The 19,262-nt window shown below is 37.8% G+C and overlaps 4 protein-coding genes across 4 annotated transcripts; 2 read left to right on the forward strand and 2 right to left on the reverse strand.

Annotated features, from left to right (window-relative positions):
• Positions 1-1,930: 1,930 nt before the first annotated feature.
• On the reverse strand, positions 1,931-5,945 carry LOC126596778 (mitochondrial-processing peptidase subunit alpha-like). Its single transcript, XM_050263445.1, has 13 exons — positions 5,596-5,945; positions 4,940-5,200; positions 4,533-4,829; positions 4,271-4,438; positions 3,995-4,162; positions 3,825-3,905; positions 3,603-3,669; positions 3,291-3,388; positions 3,124-3,196; positions 2,965-3,035; positions 2,805-2,854; positions 2,345-2,454; positions 1,931-2,250 (listed from the first exon to the last, which is right to left on the reverse strand). Exons 1-13 carry the CDS (start codon positions 5,632-5,634, stop codon positions 2,189-2,191), a joined length of 1,545 nt encoding a protein of 514 aa, XP_050119402.1. The 5' UTR covers positions 5,635-5,945; the 3' UTR covers positions 1,931-2,188.
• A 1,964-nt stretch (positions 5,946-7,909) lies between these two features.
• Positions 7,910-11,327, forward strand: LOC126596787 (ATP-dependent 6-phosphofructokinase 3-like). The gene is made up of 13 exons (XM_050263449.1): positions 7,910-8,350; positions 8,449-8,495; positions 8,671-8,710; positions 8,841-8,903; positions 8,995-9,132; positions 9,216-9,374; positions 9,461-9,514; positions 9,606-9,674; positions 9,764-9,893; positions 9,994-10,259; positions 10,360-10,408; positions 10,512-10,666; positions 10,927-11,327. Exons 1-13 carry the CDS (start codon positions 8,108-8,110, stop codon positions 11,128-11,130), a joined length of 1,617 nt encoding a protein of 538 aa, XP_050119406.1. The 5' UTR covers positions 7,910-8,107; the 3' UTR covers positions 11,131-11,327.
• A 1,214-nt stretch (positions 11,328-12,541) lies between these two features.
• On the forward strand, positions 12,542-14,335 carry LOC126596803 (AP-4 complex subunit sigma). The gene is made up of 4 exons (XM_050263463.1): positions 12,542-12,796; positions 13,677-13,763; positions 13,856-13,924; positions 14,044-14,335. The coding sequence occupies exons 1-4, from the start codon at positions 12,656-12,658 to the stop codon at positions 14,176-14,178; spliced, it is 432 nt and encodes a 143-aa protein (XP_050119420.1). The 5' UTR covers positions 12,542-12,655; the 3' UTR covers positions 14,179-14,335.
• Positions 14,336-14,385: 50 nt separating this feature from the next.
• Positions 14,386-17,962, reverse strand: LOC126596795 (glutathione hydrolase 3-like). The gene is made up of 7 exons (XM_050263457.1): positions 17,692-17,962; positions 16,723-17,063; positions 15,811-16,329; positions 15,466-15,701; positions 15,115-15,379; positions 14,897-15,034; positions 14,386-14,810 (listed from the first exon to the last, which is right to left on the reverse strand). Exons 1-7 carry the CDS (start codon positions 17,807-17,809, stop codon positions 14,538-14,540), a joined length of 1,890 nt encoding a protein of 629 aa, XP_050119414.1. The 5' UTR covers positions 17,810-17,962; the 3' UTR covers positions 14,386-14,537.
• Positions 17,963-19,262: the final 1,300 nt, after the last annotated feature.

Here is a 19,262-nt window from a genome sequence, read left to right on the forward strand (position 1 = left end):
GCAGTCAAATTTGACTTGAAATGATGTAAATGCTTCTCCGACATCGCTAGCCAAAATTTGCATAGTCTTAAATATTTATGACTCATTTGTAAATACTTTTAAAATGACTGAAAACGCTTTTGGTGAAATTGATTTTGGGTTTCAAAAGCACTTTAAGTGCTTTTTAGATGAAATACCAGATATGTTCTTCTTACAAGAAGCACTTAGAAATGTTTTTCTAAAATCCACTTGAATTTTTACTAAGAATTGGTTTCATAAACATTTTCACCAAAAGCGCTTTCATTAATTTCAAAAGCACTTTAAGTGCTTTTTAGATGAAATACCAGATATGTTCTTCTTACAAGAAGCACTTAGAAATGTTTTTCTAAAATTCACTTGGATTTTTACTAAGAATTTGTTTCATAAACATTTTCACCAAAAACGCTTTCATTCATTTCAAAAGCACTTCCAAATGAATTCTTAATTGTTTCCGTAAAGTAAAACTCACTTGCTTCAAAATGTAATGCATTGGTAGGATTTGTCTGGCCTCGCTCACTTGTGATCAACATTGTTCGGAAAACTAAATTTGACTCATGGTAACTAGTTTGTTTAAGGAGTATTTTGAGAAACTTTAAGTAAAAACATGAGTTTAGTTCATCTGTTGGAGATGATCTTAAAGCTTTTTTGATAGCGAACATTTACCTCCACAGTCAAGTTCATAGTTCAAATGGTCTTCAAAGTTTGACCTCTTTGTAACCAAACAAAATATACTACACATATAGTTGATGAATTTTGGTACAAAATGCAAGAGGAGACCACTCATTTTTCCCTCTTTAGGAGTGAGGGTGGGGGTGAAAAGACCACGTTGTCATCAAAATTATGGTTGTGGAAAGCAAACAACGTACTTTAATTTGGAAGAAAATAATATTCATGATGACTATGAGTTAACCATGATGGTGTTTTTGCATGCATGTTTTAACACATTCCTCATTGCCAATCTCATCTCATTGTAAAAGTAAAACTGCGTCTGATGGGTGAAAGGGTGAGTGGGTGAGTACCAAAATGCCAATGGATGTTCGACACAAATGGTAAATCCGTCGGCACATTCATGATTTCTCAAACAAGAAAGGGAGAGACAAGTAGGGGAGACAAAAGACACGAATAATATAATTTTCTTTTTCTATTTTACTTCTCTTTTCTTTTCTTTGTTTTGTTCTGTTCCTTTTTCCAGGTTGGCAAGAAAATAGAAGATGCAGAGGGAGAAGAATAATGAGAGTTTTGTCCCTAAATCTCTTCAACATTATTTATATCAGAGTTGACGTGAGTTAGATCAGTTGATCATAATAGTATATTTGCTCTCTTGAATCAAGAGTTGGCTAGTACATCGTGAGAAATACTAAGGGAACTCTCTGCCACCTCACGATTTAACGTCAATTTCGGTATCAACATTGCGCCAATAACATGGGGTGGCAAAGAGTACATGGAGAGTCTCACTTTTGAGAGTCTCCTAGGCATTTCTTGTATATCGTATAGGGTAATGCTAGAGAGATCAAAATTTTAAACAAAATTTGCAAACCAAATGATTTGTTACTACTAAGAAATAAGCACGTTAATCAATAGTTAAGTAATAATTCAATCATCAACAACCACATCATTTAGTTTCCAAAATTTAGTTTAAAAATGTAATCTTCCTAACATTATCCATATCATATATGCTCCCCTTAAACCAAGTTCGGATACTCTAATTTGTAGATTAAAATAATTTAGAGTATGGTCAATAGTTTAGAGTATCTTCTTGTGATAAAATATATTATCCAACGAATTTGAGTGTACGGTCGTGCAAGATTTGTCGTTGTAATTTGTAAGTTTGGTAGGATAGGACTCCTAATGGTTGGGAGAGTATAGCAATGCTGATGTTAGGTTTATCTACCATATCTAACATTTGATTCCGTTTCTTCAACAATTTGCTCTTTGACTTCTCCATCAACATTTGCTAATAAAATTAGACATAGTGATACAATAATAATGGCATAACCATCAGCTGTCTGATAAACTCTACCAACAAGAGAAACATATACGCTCGAGATTACGTATGAAGTATCCTCATTTTATTCGAACTTTTTGTACAGAAGCTCTAGCGTATGCGGATGTCAAGCACAGCGATGGCAGCATGTCAGCTGACTGCCCGGTTTGGAACACGAAAACAATCTCATTTCAAATGGAACTTTTTGCTGACTGAATCATAGCTTGGGACGCCAGTCACGCTAGTAACTGCAAGACAAGACTGAAGAACGTAAAAAGGTATTACAAGCAAAGGAAACTTGTGAATCATAAACAGAGGATTCGCACTAAGATCGGAACATACAATCTCCATATGTTGCCATTGTGAGAGGGGAAGATAAAAGCTTTTGACCAATTGAAGCAATATCTTCTAACGAAACCTCATCCACAGCCTTCAAGAGCTGGCTCAGTTTCCTAACCATAAAAAATATTGCCGTGAAGAAAACACCAAAAACAGACTTCTTTCAAGTGGTTTATGCAAGGTGTAAGAAGGAGAAGAGTACTGACACTGATGGTTAGTACTTAATTTAGCATACAATAACTCAACTTGTGAAACATATCGGGGCCTTGTTCGAAATTCTAACAATAGCAATGATGGTACAATCTAAAAATATGCTCACAAAAAGCATTTTCGGACAATTCATTTTCACAAGACATAATAACTAAGAAGCAGGGTCCGCATTAACAGTAAAAATATGCATTAGGCATTGTTCACATCCAACACGGTTCAACACAAATATATACAGGTATGAGAAGGGCCTTACCAGTCATTGTACGTCAGAATCTGTCTCCCAATATCATCTGCAACAACCGTCTACGGAATTGAAATAAAAGATCAGCGAACAAAATAACATTTTTTCAAAAAAATCTTGATAACAAAGTATGAAGCCCATTGTTGCGAAAATACACTGATTGTTTACATACTCTGGATTCCAAATTCATAAGAATGGAAGACTTTGTTGACTTTTTAGCACGATCTAGTTCTACCTGGTCAACTGTGCAGAAGAGAAAAGAACGTGTTAACATCAGTCTCAAATTTTCATGTAAAACAAAGAAATTAAGAATCAAAGATAGCAAGATAACCATCTCCAGGTGTTGCGATTGCAATAAGCTCATTAGCTGCCATATCAATGGCTGTTGCGACAAAATCTGGAGCCTGAAATCCAGAGACAGCTCCCAGTATTATTTAAGCATATATCTAGAAAATTCTCCTTATTCACATTTTCGCATGACATATAGTAGTTTCTTACAGTGGAGGCTTGGATTCCAAAAATGCCAGTATTGTTGTAGAGGCTACTGAACGCTAAAATCGAATGAAATGCTGAACATCGATTTAACACACGAGAATCTGCTCATCAGGCATAGCACAGTAATTCAGATGCCAAGGTTATTTAAACCAGAAAAAGAAAAGAGTGAACACTTCAGTTCTAAAAGGATGGTACAGCTTGTAAAACAAAGGGACCCTACTTAGTGGAGCAAAACCTCTTGAAGTATTAATGCCTGTGTCATACTTTTTTCTTGTTGGACTATTTAAATTTCTGTTTGTCTTTTGAAAAACTTACATAGACGTGAGTGCATCCCTTTTCCAGGTCCACCGGCTGAAAAAGAGCCACCTCCTCCCATTAGCACCTACAATAAACTGGATTCATTACTGCTTTCCAACTTTCAATCCTAATAAAGAGTTGTAAAAATCTAAAATGCAAGTTTAGTATTAAACTCTCATTGTGGGAGGGGGGAACACAAGGAGTTATAGTTACTAGAGACAGACGATAATTGATATAGACCTGAAGAACATTCACAATCATTGCATCCTTCTCATTTCGCCAGCCACCAGGAAGTTCAAAGGCAAGTGCAAAATGAGTTTCCTGTCATGCAAGGCAAATCAAACTTTTAATTACTGGATGAAAAAGAAAGAAAGGATAGAAAAAGTAGTTCAAATAGATAAGATACACACCCCTAAATCACCTTGACAGCGGTAATCACCTCCAGTATACACAGATTGTGGCTCCTTGGCAGTAGGGACACTGGGGAGATCAGACAAAAGTGGTTCTGCAATTTTTAGAAGTTCTTCATGTTCAACACCATAAGCTGCAAGTACCATCCGAGGAGCAGTATAATTTTCCTAAAATTATCATCACAACCTCAACTTATTGGGAAAGACCGACAAGGCAAATAATTAACTGCAAAACTAAATGAATAATTTGGATTTAAATATAACTATTAAACTTACAGCAACAAATTGCTCCAAAATGTTACTGTTCAGTCTACTAATTGAAGATTCCTGGGCTAAAAGTGGATTGGCCAAGCCACCCTTGTAACCAATAGAGTGAACTGCTTCCAAAACAAGGGCTTCGGGGTTTTTGGAGGCTTCACCAATATCATTTTTCACCTTAGGAAGCTGTAAAAGATGAAATACAACACCAATATTAACCACAAATTTTGCACGGCATGTAAATTGTCAGAAGACAAACAACAACATTCTGGAAATTTACCTCCTCATTAATTTCCCAATCTAGGAAAACAGGGTTCCGAACACAGTCAATAAGTAGCTCTACCATTTCAGGAACATTGGTCTTCAGACCATTGAAGGTGTAAGCCATCTGCTCCCGCGAAGCTGAGGCTTGGACGTTACCACCAATTGCCTCCACCTCCCGCACAATACGCAAATGGCTTCTGTTCCTCGTGCTCTTAAATGCCATACGCTCCAGCAGGTGTGAGGCCCCAGATGATTCCAGTGTCTCATAGACCGAACCACAATTAATATATAAACCTACTGAAGCAGCTGGTTTCTGGTTGAACACCAAAATCCAGCAATTATTGAGTTAAATTCCTCCTTTTCGGTCATACGCAAGCAGATAAGAAACTTCAAAATATGCACCTCCATGTTGATCATACATACCTCTGACTTTAGAGAAGCTATTTTGATACCATTCGGGAGAGTTGTAATTTTGACATCCGCTGGTTGAACATGGTCAGGCAATGCAGGTGGGAGGTTGATGCCTGAAAGAGGGAAGTCTAATGGAGGCATAGACCTGGAATTTCCCCCAATCAGCCAGCCAAACAAACCTCCGAAAGGAGAGGAAGACGAAGACGGCTTCGTTGCAACATCATTCAAACTTGAAAATCTGGCCACTCCCCTATGGAACGTACTTGTACGCCCCTAATATCCCCAATCGAAATCAAAGAATAGAAAGTTACATTCTACCAGAATACCAATACACACACATAAAGACTGAACCTTTCGTTTTCGGATAAATTACCGAGCCTCTCAACTTCCACCAAAACTTGCAGAGCCTTCGAAAAATTGAACTTTACCAACCAAGCGAATTGAATTTATCTGTTTTGGGGCGTCATGAATTTTTAATTTTCCTTCTCAAAAACTTGAACTTTACTGTTCTAACTAATTGAATTTTACTATTCACGCTGAAAAAATTGAACTTTTCTAATCTAACGGATCGAATTTTACTATCTTAACGTCTCATAAACATTCAAACAACCATTACGCATTACGAAAATCCAGATGAAATCACCGAATAACCAGAGAGAAGTACTGACCTTGAGAGCCCTAAGGCGCGAAGCTGCGGTTTTGAACATGGCGGCGGTCCGATGCGTGCCGATCACCTTCAAAATCCTTGACCGTACGGACTTTGCTGTCGCTGTAAATATTTGGTGGAAGGTTTTCGGAAGAGTGGAGGAGGAATTGGTTGTCAGGGACTCACTGGTTGGCGCGTGCTGGTGGCACCGTTACGGTTTGCGGAGGTCGGACGCGTGTGGAATTTTCTGGAGGGGGAAATCTGGGCCGGTGAATTGACGACAAGATACCGATTGAATCTTTACATCGACGGCTGGGAGTGGTGCCAAGTCAACACTCGCGTATGAGCATATATGCCTTGCCCTTCAAGTGTGCAACGAAATTTGGATTTGGGCTTTAAATCGAATTTTGGATTTGTTTTATTTTTCCTTGTATAACAAGAAAATCACATTCAAAACCAAAAAAAAATAAAAAATCCCACCAATTATCGTCTCATTAAATACCAGGCAATAAATTGGTTACATGTAACAAAAAGTAAATCTAATAGTATTTAAAAAAAAAAGGATTTCAGCCTCCTTAACCACATCGTGTAATTTAACCGCATCCAAAATCGAACTTGAGACGTGCCATATAGAATACAGACCTAAAATTAACCTCAACTATTGCACCACCCCGGGGAGGTTGAATCTAATAGTATTAACTAATGAGAGTTAAATAGTTTTTTTCAATGTACATGAAAATATCGTTATTCAAGTTTTTAAACTCCAAGGTCAAGTAGATGACGCTTTATCGTAGTGACGAAAAATAATGATGCATATGCACCTTGGTGTGGGTTCGATAACCACTGATCTCCTTCCCCCTAACAACTAACAGTTTAACCTACTAACAATATCGTTTGTCCAAAAAAGAAATCCAAGGTATTTGATCCATTTCAATCTTCTAGCCACTTAAAATCTCACTAAAACATACGAATTGATTCAAGATGAGTGACTTCTAATGTGTCATAAAATTCCTATATTTCGTTTAATTTCGCCCTTGTGTTTTGTGTGCTTATGATAAAATAATTGCCCTCTATGAAGTTATCATGTTTTTGTTAGAATATTCATCAAATGGGTAAATTATTTATCTTAGATCTCGGGTGTGACACATGGTCCCATTCCAACAGTTCAATTATTCTAGCAACGTATGAGCATCAAAGAATGTGAATATATCCTTGGTGCTAGTAACTCATGACGACGCTAATGTTAATGATACATTGATCCTTGTTCAAAATGATGATTCTGTTTAGAGATTGATCTAGAAGAGCAAGGTTTTAAAGGAATCCTGCCGACTTGAAAGCAAATTGAAACTAATTATACCACAACATTATTGTAATAAAATCACGCACTTACAATGCAACATTGATTAATAGTGAGCGGCTAACATATCTCTTTAAAATCTTGACATAACATATGCATAATAAATTAACTGCTCTCTCTTTTCTCTACTACTTGTCCTGCAGAGCTATTCCCTTCAATATTCACCTTCTCTCCTTTTCATGCACATCAATTTGCATACAATGGCTATCTACAGATGGTACTTTCATCCTGTCTTAGAATCCAAAAAGATTTTCGTTAAAATCGTATTCAGTCATTTTAAAATTAATTCCAAATGTGACCCTAGTGTAGAACATTATTAACCATGAGTCCATACATCACGTTCATCTCTTTTACAAATAAAGTGCTTCGATCCACCTATCGCCATTAAGATTGTGACAAGAACGCCTGAAGATGGAGAAATTTTTAATTGTGACGGGAACATGGACGGTACAACTACGTACTTTTATATAAATGGTGAAATTTTTTAATATTTAAGTTATTAACTTTTTAACACACATATCTCACAATTTTTACGGTGACACGTGATATAATATCTCTTATTCTGGTCACATTGAAAAATATCTCTTGAAGATGGTTCTATAGAGTCCTACACAGACCAAAACCCTAACCCTAATCTGACCATACAACTACGTGTGGCACACGGCCACTGAACGTGACAAGTCCAACCTCTCCACACCACCCTCCATGAACCCCGCGCGCTCTTTTTCCACGTCAAGCAATCCCTGTGAACACAACAACCTTGCAGTAAACGGCGTGTCGTCTCCAACTACCCTCTCAAACATTGCCGCCGAAGCTTCAACGGTCAAACCTTTCCCTGTATTCTTTCTGCATTTTAATTTTAAATCAATAAATATTTTACTTTTTCCCGACGTCTGCTAATTCAACACCCACAACCCAAAAGGTAACACTTTTAACCGTTGAAGAAAATAAATTCTAGAACCTTATAAATTTCCTAGTTTGTAGTTTTGTTTCGTCCCCAAGTATTCTTGCGTGAAGCTCACTTTTTTATTCACCATAAAAAAAACCCAAGACAAATCAAAAGGAATTTTCACCCACCATTTTTCTTCTCTGGCTTTTCTTCGTATAAAAGTATGGTGGTCGTTTCTGTTTCTGAAGCTAGTTCAAACTACTCGTCGTTTTTTCCCTCTGTTTTCCGATGCATTCAGTTTACAGTTCTTCCTCTGCAATCGTTTCACTGAAGGGTACAGGTATTTCGGATTTTTCGAACCCGGTTTCGGGTTCTAGAACTTGGTTGAAGAGTTCTTCGGGTTCGGGTCAGAAAGTCGGGTGCTTTTCTCGTTCCCAGATGGAGAGCATGGGTAATAAGGTGGTGGTCGGCACCGGTGGTTATGTTCTCGAAGATGTTCCTCATTTCTCGGATTACATTCCTCATCTGCCGGTACGTCGTCGTTTCCATCTTATCTTTTCGATTGTGAACTTTCGTTGTTTGTGGATGGTTTTGTGGTAAATTGGTTGTGTTTTGATGGCCTTTTGCAGACCTACCCAAATCCGTTGCAAGACAATCCTGCATACTCAGTTGTCAAGTAAGTACTTGTATGACTTTTGTCTAAAGTTGTTTGCGGTGTTTCAAGCGTTCCAAAAGTCCCGTCTAGCGCGGCCGGTCCACTAGGCGGCTAGTCATTGCCCGATTAATTACTAAGCGTGTTGCTCAATTGGGTAATTTACATGATTTGTTTTTGTTTTTGAAATTATTTTCAGGCAGTATTTTGTTAATGTGGATGACACTGTTGCCCAAAAGGTGAGCCTTTTCCATGTTGAATGTAATTTTCCCTCCAATTTTCTGACGAAGAAATTACATGTTGGAATTGTATTGCAATTTTTACTATCTGTGTTGAATTAGTTCAAGTGTTCTCTTCTGCCTTTTGTAGATCGTTGTTCACAACAATAGTCCAAGGGGCACACATTTCCGGCGGGCAGGACCGCGTCAAAGAGTACGTTTTTTTTCGTGTGATTTACAAACGAATTTCGACATGATTAAATACCATGATCCTGTCAATGACTCTGTTGGTTCTTCGTCATCAGGTGTATTTTGAGTCGGATGATGTTCATGCCTGTATTGTGACATGTGGGGGTCTATGCCCTGGACTCAACACAGTGATTAGGGAGATAGTATGTGGCTTGCACCATATGTATGGTGTCAAGAGAGTTCTCGGAATCGATGTAAGTGATTTAAAGTATAAACCGATTTTCGATTGCATGATTCAGTGGCGTCATTGGCTAATGAAGTTTTCGGAAATTTTCAGGGAGGATACCGGGGATTTTATTCACGTAATACGATTCCTCTGACTCCTAAGACCGTGAACGACATCCATAAACGTGGTGGAACAATCCTTGGGACATCTCGTGGCGGCCACAATACCACAAAGATCGTTGACAGCATTCAAGATCGCGGAATCAATCAGGTTTTTATATTGTTCTGTGCATTTCTCGGGGTCTAGATCCCCTTCACAATGCATAGATTTTAGCTTAATTGGTTTTTATGTTGCAGGTTTACATAATTGGAGGAGATGGAACCCAAAAGGGTGCATCTGTCATATATGAGGTAGTCTAATTTATAAGATTTCCAGTATCATACTATCATTACGTTTAACTGTAAATTATTTTCAATGACATTATGGCTATTCGTCGTGCAGGAAATTAAGCGACGAGGTCTCAAAGTAGCAGTAGCCGGAATCCCCAAAACCATCGACAATGACATTCCGGTACATTTTTGGGCTTAGCGTACCTGTTTGCAGCTGAGTTATGCACAAAATCTTTTGGTAAAATGTTCTTTCTTGTTGGTACACTACAGGTTATCGATAGGTCCTTTGGCTTTGACACTGCCGTTGAGGAGGCACAACGTGCAATTAATGCAGCGCATGTCGAATCTGAAAGCATTGAGAATGGCATTGGTGTTGTAAAGCTGATGGGTCGCTACAGCGGTAATTAAGCTCACTGCTTGTTCAAAAATCACTAAGATTGTATCGAAAAGTCTACCTATATTTACTTGTTTCACCACTTAAACTGGATGATATGATGCAGGGTTTATCGCTATGTATGCAACGCTTGCAAGCCGGGATGTAGACTGCTGCTTAATTCCTGAATCACCCTTTTACCTAGAAGGCCCGGGTGGACTTTTCGAGTACATAGAGAAACGACTCATAGAAAACGGGCACATGGTCATAGTCATGGCCGAAGGTGCTGGCCAGGAGCTTCTTTCTGAGAGCATTCATTCCATGACCAAACAGGACGCTTCTGGAAACAAGCTTCTCCAAGATGTTGGACTATGGATTTCCCAGAAGATCAAGGTCTAAATTCTAATTTCTAAAATGCATTCTCACCTGTTATAATCCGCTAAATAAGATTTTCGCGCAACAGGTTCGTTGATTTAACTTTTGTTTTCTGCAGGATCATTTTAAGGAGGGGAACAAAATGAGCATAAACCTCAAATATATAGGTTGGTAAATAAACATACAAAATTTCTAGTTACACATTTATGTTCCCATCAAGTGGGAAGGATTAGAGCAAATCAATCAAGCCTTGCACTTCATTGTTTGCAGATCCTACGTATATGATCCGAGCGGTTCCAAGCAATGCATCTGATAACGTGTACTGCACGCTCCTTGCTCAAAGCGCCGTCCATGGAGCAATGGCAGGTTATACAGGATTTACAGTTGGGCCTGTCAATGGGAGACATTCTTATATACCCTTCCATGTGAGTGCCTCATATCATCCATAAAATTAAGAAAAATACGTAGACCATATAATCGGTTTAAGACTTTTATTAAAAAACTGAACGGAGGGACATTAAACAGGTCTAAATGTCTGCTTAGTGTCCTCCAGCTCTATTTTGATTAAAAGTTTGTAACTAGTTCCGTTAACGCACATTACCCGAAAATTAATCTTTCTTTTAGTTTTTGATAAAACATGAACTAGGGATTGACATGAAGTGATTGTTGGATGGTTGATTTGCAGAGAATCATTGAGCAGCAGAACAAGGTTGTGATAACTGACAGAATGTGGGCGCGGCTCCTATCTTCGACAAATCAGCCGAGCTTTTTGAGCACCAAAGATGTCATTGAGGACAAGGCGGAAGAACCACCAACCCAGTTGCTGGATCACGAAAATGGTTTGGAGGTCAACTTGTTGAACAAGAAAATCAACTCTGCTTGTAATTGAGATCACTACTGTAATGCTCCTTAGTTTTAGTTTCATGTATTCGAAAGAGAGCGAGAGTCGAAGTCTTATCTTTGAAGGCGTTCGGGGATGTAAGGCATCACATATCTGTAAGAAATGTTTTCTTCATCAAAAATTTGTATGGACGTTTGTTTCCGTAATAATGACAGTAATAAGATGATTTGGTTGTATATTGTAAACATATGATTTTGAGGCAGTATACCATGAAAAAAGTAATGGATGACCAAGACGTCGTTTGGAGAGATCAAGAAGAGACATTTTACCAATTCTTTCAACTATTATGTCTTTTCGCTATTTAAAGAAGAAATTTAACCATCAATCATCACGTCATGTGGTTTACAAAATATGGTCTCTCTAACATACCCTTTAAAAAACTATGAGTTCGTGTTTTGTTTTTCAAACCAGCACTATCGGAAGGTTCAGTGGTACACAACCGAACAAAAAGCTTGAACCATTTTTGGGAACACATTCCGTAGACCTGTACCGAAATCAAAGTCAATTTCGGTGTATCTTGACTGACCTTATTCAGATAGGTACTTTCGACGCACTCCACCGAACATCCCAAATGTTGTTGAATATACTCCACTTAAAAATGTAATACTAAACAATTTGTAATTCTAATATGAAATGACCATTCGAGCCCTCAAAGCTACTCTTACTCTCCATTGTAGAACAAGACCCTAAAAACACAAACAAGTTGATGAAAATATATCTTTTGATGAACGGAACGAGTTTTGCTCCTCATTCATTCGTTGGTTATCACATTTAAGAAATTATTTAAATAATAGAATAAAAATTTGACTTTTTGCAAAGCCTTGCTCTAGTTGGAATCCAAGAAATAGGAAGAAAACTAGAGAATGTTGTAAAATTTTAAGATGTAATAAATGTAATATTCTTGTTCGTTTGATGATGAAGAAATTCAATATTTTTTGGTCGGTTGGAATTGACATGACCTCAGTTCCTACTATTTGTCCATCAGACTTCTTAGAATCCAACGTGATTGTTCAAGAAAATTTGAAGGATGTAAATAAATCAAACGGCAAGATGAAGATTTTATATAATTTAATTCATTTTTCTTGTCTTTAAAATATGGATTATTCTATTGTTTGAAAGAGATGAAGAGTTTGATGTGAGATTTTATACAATTTAATTAATCTTTCTTATCTTTAAAATGTGGATTATTCTATTGCGTGAAAGAGATGAAGATTTTGATGTGTGGTTAATTAGTTGATGATTGTGGGGGTGTGTGAAATGTGAGGTGTGGGGTGTACAAGATGTGAGGTGTGATGGTAGTATTGGAAAATACACGGTGTGTGTTAAAAAAAAAATTTAATTTAAAAAGTAAATGTGGAATATCAATAAAACAAGCCAAATATTTATTTTTAATAAGAAAAAGGGAAGCTTGTAAAACTGGTTCAGCCAAACAGAACATCGAGGCTGGTCGAGCTGCAGAAAAAAACCAAACGTCCGTCTGAGAAGTTGGAGAGAGAGAAAGAGAGGGAAGGAGATGGGGATCAGATTCATACTTATGGTGAACAAGCAGGGGCAGACCCGACTTGCCCAATACTACGAATACCTCACTCTCGAAGAACGGCGAGCTCTTGAAGCTGAAATCGTCCGCAAATGCCTCGCCCGCAACGAGCAACAGGTCCTCTCTTTCTCTCTCTCTCTCTCTGCACTTTGCTTTCATCGATTTCTACGCCTGATCATCAAATCTAATTATCCGAACCAGAATCTCCGATTTTCTTTTGTTTAATACGAAATTAGCAATGCCCAATTGTTCAATTCTGAGTTTGCATGTTCAATTGGGTTGAATTCTGAGATCTTAGTTTCCAAGTATTTTGTTTAGATTTTGCTTGTGATCATAAAAAAGTGGAATTGGGATCCAGAAATTTATTGGGTTATTTCGGTTTTGTATCAGAATTAAGAAATTTTAAATTTTTACTGGATGCATTGCTTACTGAAATTGAAGTCGCATACAAGTGAAATAGGATGTTCTTGTTTAGTCGCTTAGGTCGAATTCGAAACTCCCGAGTATAAAGTTTGATAATTTGAATTGGAATATAGGTTGTAAATATCAAGCACTTGCTACATTACCCTATGGTCCATGTTCTGCATTAGGATTTATGTTTAGGGGATTCGGTGGGCAGTCTCATTTGTCACGAACCCTTTTCGAAGTTCATATTTTCGGGTCCTGCTGAACTTTTCATCATGTGGAAGATTTCACTACCTGCCTTCCTCCCTTGAACAAGGTCTTAGTAAACGGGTTGTATTGGTTATTAGGATGCTTACACATATAGGTGAATGCGGAATGCTAATGCTAGTCATGTTTAGCACCAGTTATTTCTTTGCTTGCATATCTATGGAATTTGGCTGGGCTGTGTCCTAAGTTTCGTTGTTGAACAGCACAAGTATATGAAACTTGATGAATTTGTGAACTTAGTTTTTTGTTTGTTTGTTATTAGTAGATATTATACGACAGCCGTTATACATGTCTATGATGCTGATTTGTATTGTACATCGAACAGTGTTCGTTTGTTGAGCACCGGAACTACAAAATTGTGTACAGGCGCTATGCTTCGTTGTTTTTTCTGGTTGGAGTCGACAATGATGAAGTAAGTTACTAACAACACAACCCTGTTCTGTTGATGCCTCCAACCATGTCTTCTTAATCGCTGTTTCTCTCTTCTTGTCATTTCCATTGCAGAATGAGCTTGCAATTTTGGAATTCATACATCTGTTGGTTGAAACCATGGATCGCCATTTCGGCAATGTGGTAAGCTCCTCTTCCAAAACAGATTAACTAAGTATTCTTTTTCTTCCAACTTTCGAGTTAAACTTGCAGTTTCGTGTATTTACTTCCAACTATATTGTTTTCTCGGTTCACCTTCGCAGTGTGAACTAGACATCATGTTCCATTTGGAGAAAGCGCATTTCATGCTAGAAGAAATGGTCATGAATGGATGCATTGTTGAGACGAGTAAGTCTAACATTCTGGCACCGATACAGCTGATGGACAAAATGACTTAGAAAGATGCCGTTGTAGATGCTAGTTCGCTATGCATTGTATCGAGTTACTTGAAGGGTTTGAATTTATTTGTGTTTGCCTGTTGTACAATAACTGCAAAGAGGATAAATACCATATTTTTTTCTTTGTTAATGAAAATCGTCGTTTATTTTGCTTGAATACACTAACTTTGTTGAAATTCATTCAAAAACACAAAGGCAAGTAGAACATTGTGGAAATTTATGTAACATTTGATCTTGTTGATGTCTGAGGAAGCACAACCTAAGCTACACATGATGTCTTTCTACGTACGAATAAATCTGCACAGCAAGACTAAATATCCCACAAGGCACTCTCCTTCCTAATCTACAGAAACTTGCAATCATACAGCTGCAGGCTTCCCGTCCTTTCTCGGGTCACTTACAGCGGTGAGCCTACCGTGAAATATTTGTTCGTTAGAATTCTTTCCGCCTTTCCGGCCTATGTTTGCAGGATTTTGAAGGGTTTGGACAATGAGCTGAGTGATGGCTCCCCCTGCCTGAGCCTGTAACTGATGACCCCGCTGTTGCAAGAACAGCTTTCTTTCGTCTGAAAGCTCGATGTGATCGCCATCTATGACTGTCATGTTCTCGTAGCAAACTATGTTCGGTATCAGCTGCACGGAATTAAAAGAATAAATTAAACAAACGTAAAGAGTTCATAATATCTATCATGGCTATGATCTGAATCAAGAAAACAAACCCTGTGGTAGATCCTTGGACTTTGAACTGCATCTAACGGGTCCATCCCTAACACGAAATGATTAACGAAAACCTGGGTTACTGCTGGAATTATGTTCATTCCGCCACTGCCGCCAAGAACCCCGGCCAACTGATTGTCCTGCAAATGCCGAAAAATTCCCTGTTATTGGCTACCATTATCTTAAGGACACAGAGTATGCAATGCAGTAGTTTCTGTACCTTTGTGATAATAAGCGGAGTCATGGAAGATAAAGGCCTCTTGTTTGGTTCGATAAAATTTGCCGGAGCAGGAGGGAGATGGTCGGGGGATATATCCGTTGGGGTTGAAAAGTCACCCATCTCGTTGTTGAGCAGAATTCCGGTAGAAGGAGAAAGCACTCCAGCTCCAAAAGGGTAATTTACGGTGCTAGTAACCGAAACTGCATTTCTGTCTGCATCTACTATGCAGAAATGACTTGTTCCATGATCTCTGAGCTGACTCCACCTGAATCATTGTGAGCTGAAAGAACTTTAGAGTAATGACTTAGAAGAAAAGCTCTAATTTGAACCAGAAAAGTCGAAACATCATGCCTGTGCAGATAGTACTCGGGAGGGAAAGTCGTGTTGTCAAATATCTTCTTCCGAATTTTCTTTGCGAATGATGGGGAAAGCATAGCAGAGGCGTATTTAGTTGTATCTACGAACGCAGGGTCGCCCAAGTTCATTCGGATTGCAAACATGTGTTTCAACGCTTCAATCAAGCGGTGTAGACCAAGATCTCCTTTTGCAGCATCTGAAGTTCCATAGCTGTTGAAAATGTTCAGAACCTGTGTTTCAAAATGCATTGTCATCGTCATCCCATTAGGATCGAAAACTCTTGCTTTCATAAGCTATCGAGTTTGATGAAGAACAAAATGGTAAAGAGAAATCACCCACCAAAGAGAGCCCCAATGTTCCACTCGAAGGAGGAGGCATTCCAAAAATTGTGTAGCCCATCACATTCGCAGCCACTGCATCCACAACATTCACCTTGTAATTCCTCAGATCCTCCATTGTCAAGATCCCACCAGCCTCTCTCACATCCTTGACTAATTTCTCGCCAAGAGTGCCGTTATAGAATGCTTGCGGCCCAAGTTCCGCCACCGCCTCTAAGCTCCGGCCAAGTTCCACATTGTAGCATGTATCGCCTTCCTTTAACATCTTCCCATTTGGTGCAAACACTTGCCTTAAGCCAGGATCACTTAAAATATCATCTCTTAATGCACTTAGATATCGTCCCAGATAAGGAGCAACAACATATCCATCTCTAGCTAGTTTTATTGCAGGTTGAAATAAAGTCCTCCAAGCGATACGCCCGTGTTGCAACCAAGCTTCATGGAGACCGGCTATCTCACCCGGAACTCCCATTGACAATGCACCTTCAACCTTGGCTTTCGGATTGCTCTCATACATGTTCTGTTTGTTCACAATAACAATTTACACACAAAATGCAGAACAAAATTACTGCGAATATTTACCTACGAGATTAGACTGGATCCATTGGCAGGGCATCCTGAGAAAACCTCGCTTCTACTCGGTTTTCTTGAACTTTGACCCCATCCTATGACATAGTTAATTGTTTTAAGGTGTAGAATCATCATTTCTCAGAAATTAGGTTTATAGTTTCGGATTGGTTGATCCCTTAGGTTAACAAAAACTTGAAGCTCTAAGGGGTCAACCATGTCAATAAATGGGATCAAAGTCGAAGAAAATTAGAAGTGAGGTTTTCTCAACGAGTCCGATCTTCCTGCACAAACAATCTCTCCAGTGAAAACTAGCATATCAACCGAAAAGATAGGATTTTAAGACCTGTGAAGCAGCTAATGGGGCAGTTTCCCTCATATCAAACGCTTGGGTTTGGGAGGTTGCTGAAGATCTCACAAGCATGAAAGCTCCACCTCCTATCCCACTTGCCATGGAATTAACAACACCAAGGCACAATGCAGTTGCCACTGCTGCATCAACAGCATGCCCTCCCTGCCTGAGCGTTGATGCTCCGATTTCGGAACACCTTGCATCATCTGCAGCAACAACTCCATTTTCTGACTCAACTACGTCAGATTCATTGCCTCCAAATTTCCCATCATTGTGTTTGTTTGATCCTTCAAGTAACCAGCCATTTGTGTCCCCTCCGAATATAAGGCCTACAACTAGAAAATTACACGAAAAATGGAAAAAAGGTCAATTATTAAAGCATTTATCTTTACAAAGTATGGTCAATAATTATGTTTCTACTTTGTACAAACAAGAATTCTATAAAAAAAGGGTAGATTCCCACTTCCCAAAAAATGTGATATTATATGTTAAATTTGGGGATGATGAACAAAAATTTCTCAAGTCGTTTTTTTTACTAACAAATTATAATTTGACGTGCATGCGAAAACTTATTTATTTTGTAATTTTCTCGAGTTATATTTGCATATTCGTGTACTGTGATTTCGTTGTGAGGAAGAATTGTTCTTACCCTTACATGGCAAAATTTATGGAGAAAGTGAACGGAGGGTGGAAATTAATTTATGAGAACGAAATTTAAATTATGAAAATTTTTGGTCTCCTCCATAGCTGCAAACTTAAGCACCAACACACTTGGCATGTATAAAGTCAAACTTAGGGAAAACAAAATTGGTTCCTTAAATAAAAATGTTGCCAAACACAGAGATCGCGCACAGAGACACACACACACAGATATATATATTTATATTTATATATTTACATGTATGTATATATACACCAGAGAAGATCAAAACTAAAAAATGATCAGAGAGAGAGAGAACTGACAGATGATGATGGCTAGAAACGTAAACAGGAGGAGCCAGAGAGGACCGGTAGTCTTTTTGCTCTTATTGGCCAAACCATGACTGCCCAGGAGTGGAGCTTCCGAGCTCTGCTGCCCCATTATTCCTGTCTGGCCTCAGACTCACCGAGAGAGACAGAGGGAGAGAGAAGGTTAGGTGACAGAGAATGGCAGTAATGCTTGTCCTTCACGGGATATCTTTTTAGGCTATTTTTTTATGAATTAGTGAGGCGTGACAAATGCACACTTGTAACAAAAAATAATGTATTTGTCACGTTTATATGGAGACGATGATGGTTTGGTTTTCATTATTTTAATTGCAAAATGACTTTTACGGTTTTATCTCTTGTTTTTATATTAACTACAGTAAAGGAGAATGAAAGTATAAAATATGAAAGAAGAATTTTAATCTTTAGATTAAATAAAGTAACATAGAACGAAAGTAATGTAGAAAAAGAAAAATAGCGTGTGAAAATCTCATATTTATTAATCTAGTTAGGTTTATTATTGGCTTTTTCTTCTTAGAATTAATCAACCTCCGTTAACCATATACAGGGTTTAGATTCCCGCCGTCAGACCAAGAAACGAAATAGAAGGTTTAGAATTAGATTCCGTCTGTACTTGGTTAACTTCCACCAATTAACTGCTGCCACATCATATCAAAGAGTAGAAATCTTGTTCCTTGATACTGTGATAGTTGTGGTGTGCGTTCGGCACTAAATTATACAACGATTCGGCTTTAATAAGTGTTAAATTCTGACATTTAAAATTTTCAATCATAAATGAAAGAAAATATTATTAAACCGCAACTTGAAATAGTAAAAATGTAGAATTTTTTTTATTATGATTAGAACATAGATGATATACTGTGTATTTTTATGTAAGTGGTAAGAAATTTTATTTTTCAAATTATTAATTTTTTAACACACATATCCCACCATTTGTATAGTGATACGTGTCGTGGTGTACCATCTTGTGTTCCAATCACACTGAAAAATCTCTGGTAAAAATAGTCTTGAGTGCACCCAATTTAGGAATTAACGTGAATAAATTGACATCCTTTTACTTTAATACAATGGTCTCATATAAGTGAACTTTGACTAAAAGCTTCCAGTACCATTCACTTTAACGAAAAATCATATTTTTACATTAAAAAGTTAATCATGGTACTATTCACTTTACATTTATTTTGACCTTATCGTTAAAACTCAAAGTTTTTAAGCTTTTTTCATTAGTTTTCCTCTCATAAAAATGGTCTTAAGTTTAGACTAAAATCGACAGATTTCGTTTATATTTCTGACGTATCTGTTAAATATCTAATAAACTCGTATATTTCCATCATTTTTTATCGGAAACAACCGATATTGATATCGGTATTCAATATATCAATCAATATTTTCGTAAATTTACATATTAATATTTTTACAAATACCGATATTTTAAATACTGTCCAAACCCCACCCACCCACCAACTTCCTCCTAATAAGTTTGGACTTTGTGGAAGAATCTTGCTTTGGGCTTGCCTAAAAAACAAAGTATGAAGTGGGGCCAAGTC

The sequence above is a fragment of the Malus sylvestris genome, chromosome 2 (genome assembly GCF_916048215.2).
Source record: "Malus sylvestris chromosome 2, drMalSylv7.2, whole genome shotgun sequence".
Taxonomy (NCBI): Eukaryota; Viridiplantae; Streptophyta; class Magnoliopsida; order Rosales; family Rosaceae; genus Malus; species Malus sylvestris.

Excerpts from the sequence above, each read along its gene's own strand:
- LOC126596795 (XM_050263457.1), bottom strand. The coding sequence starts at position 17,809 with ATGGGGCAGCAGAGCTCGGAAGCTCCACTCCTGGGCAGTCATGGTTTG. Across the intron at positions 17,064-17,691 it reads GTTTCTAGCCATCATCATCT|TTGTAGGCCTTATATTCGGA; the intron begins GTCAGTTCTCTC and ends GTAATTTTCTAG. Across the intron at positions 15,702-15,810 it reads GAACATTGGGGCTCTCTTTG|GTTCTGAACATTTTCAACAG; the intron begins GTGGGTGATTTC and ends TTTGAAACACAG.
- LOC126596803 (XM_050263463.1), top strand. The coding sequence starts at position 12,656 with ATGGGGATCAGATTCATACTTATGGTGAACAAGCAGGGGCAGACCCGA. Across the intron at positions 13,764-13,855 it reads TTGGAGTCGACAATGATGAA|AATGAGCTTGCAATTTTGGA; the intron begins GTAAGTTACTAA and ends TTTCCATTGCAG. Across the intron at positions 13,925-14,043 it reads ATCGCCATTTCGGCAATGTG|TGTGAACTAGACATCATGTT; the intron begins GTAAGCTCCTCT and ends TCACCTTCGCAG.
- LOC126596778 (XM_050263445.1), bottom strand. The coding sequence starts at position 5,634 with ATGTTCAAAACCGCAGCTTCGCGCCTTAGGGCTCTCAAG. Across the intron at positions 3,389-3,602 it reads AGGGATGCACTCACGTCTAT|ATTCTCGTGTGTTAAATCGA; the intron begins GTAAGTTTTTCA and ends CCTGATGAGCAG. Across the intron at positions 2,251-2,344 it reads AATGGCAACATATGGAGATT|TTACTAGCGTGACTGGCGTC; the intron begins GTATGTTCCGAT and ends CTTGTCTTGCAG.
- LOC126596787 (XM_050263449.1), top strand. The coding sequence starts at position 8,108 with ATGCATTCAGTTTACAGTTCTTCCTCTGCAATCGTTTCACTGAAGGGT. Across the intron at positions 9,894-9,993 it reads GCTGATGGGTCGCTACAGCG|GGTTTATCGCTATGTATGCA; the intron begins GTAATTAAGCTC and ends GATATGATGCAG. Across the intron at positions 10,667-10,926 it reads ATTCTTATATACCCTTCCAT|AGAATCATTGAGCAGCAGAA; the intron begins GTGAGTGCCTCA and ends GTTGATTTGCAG.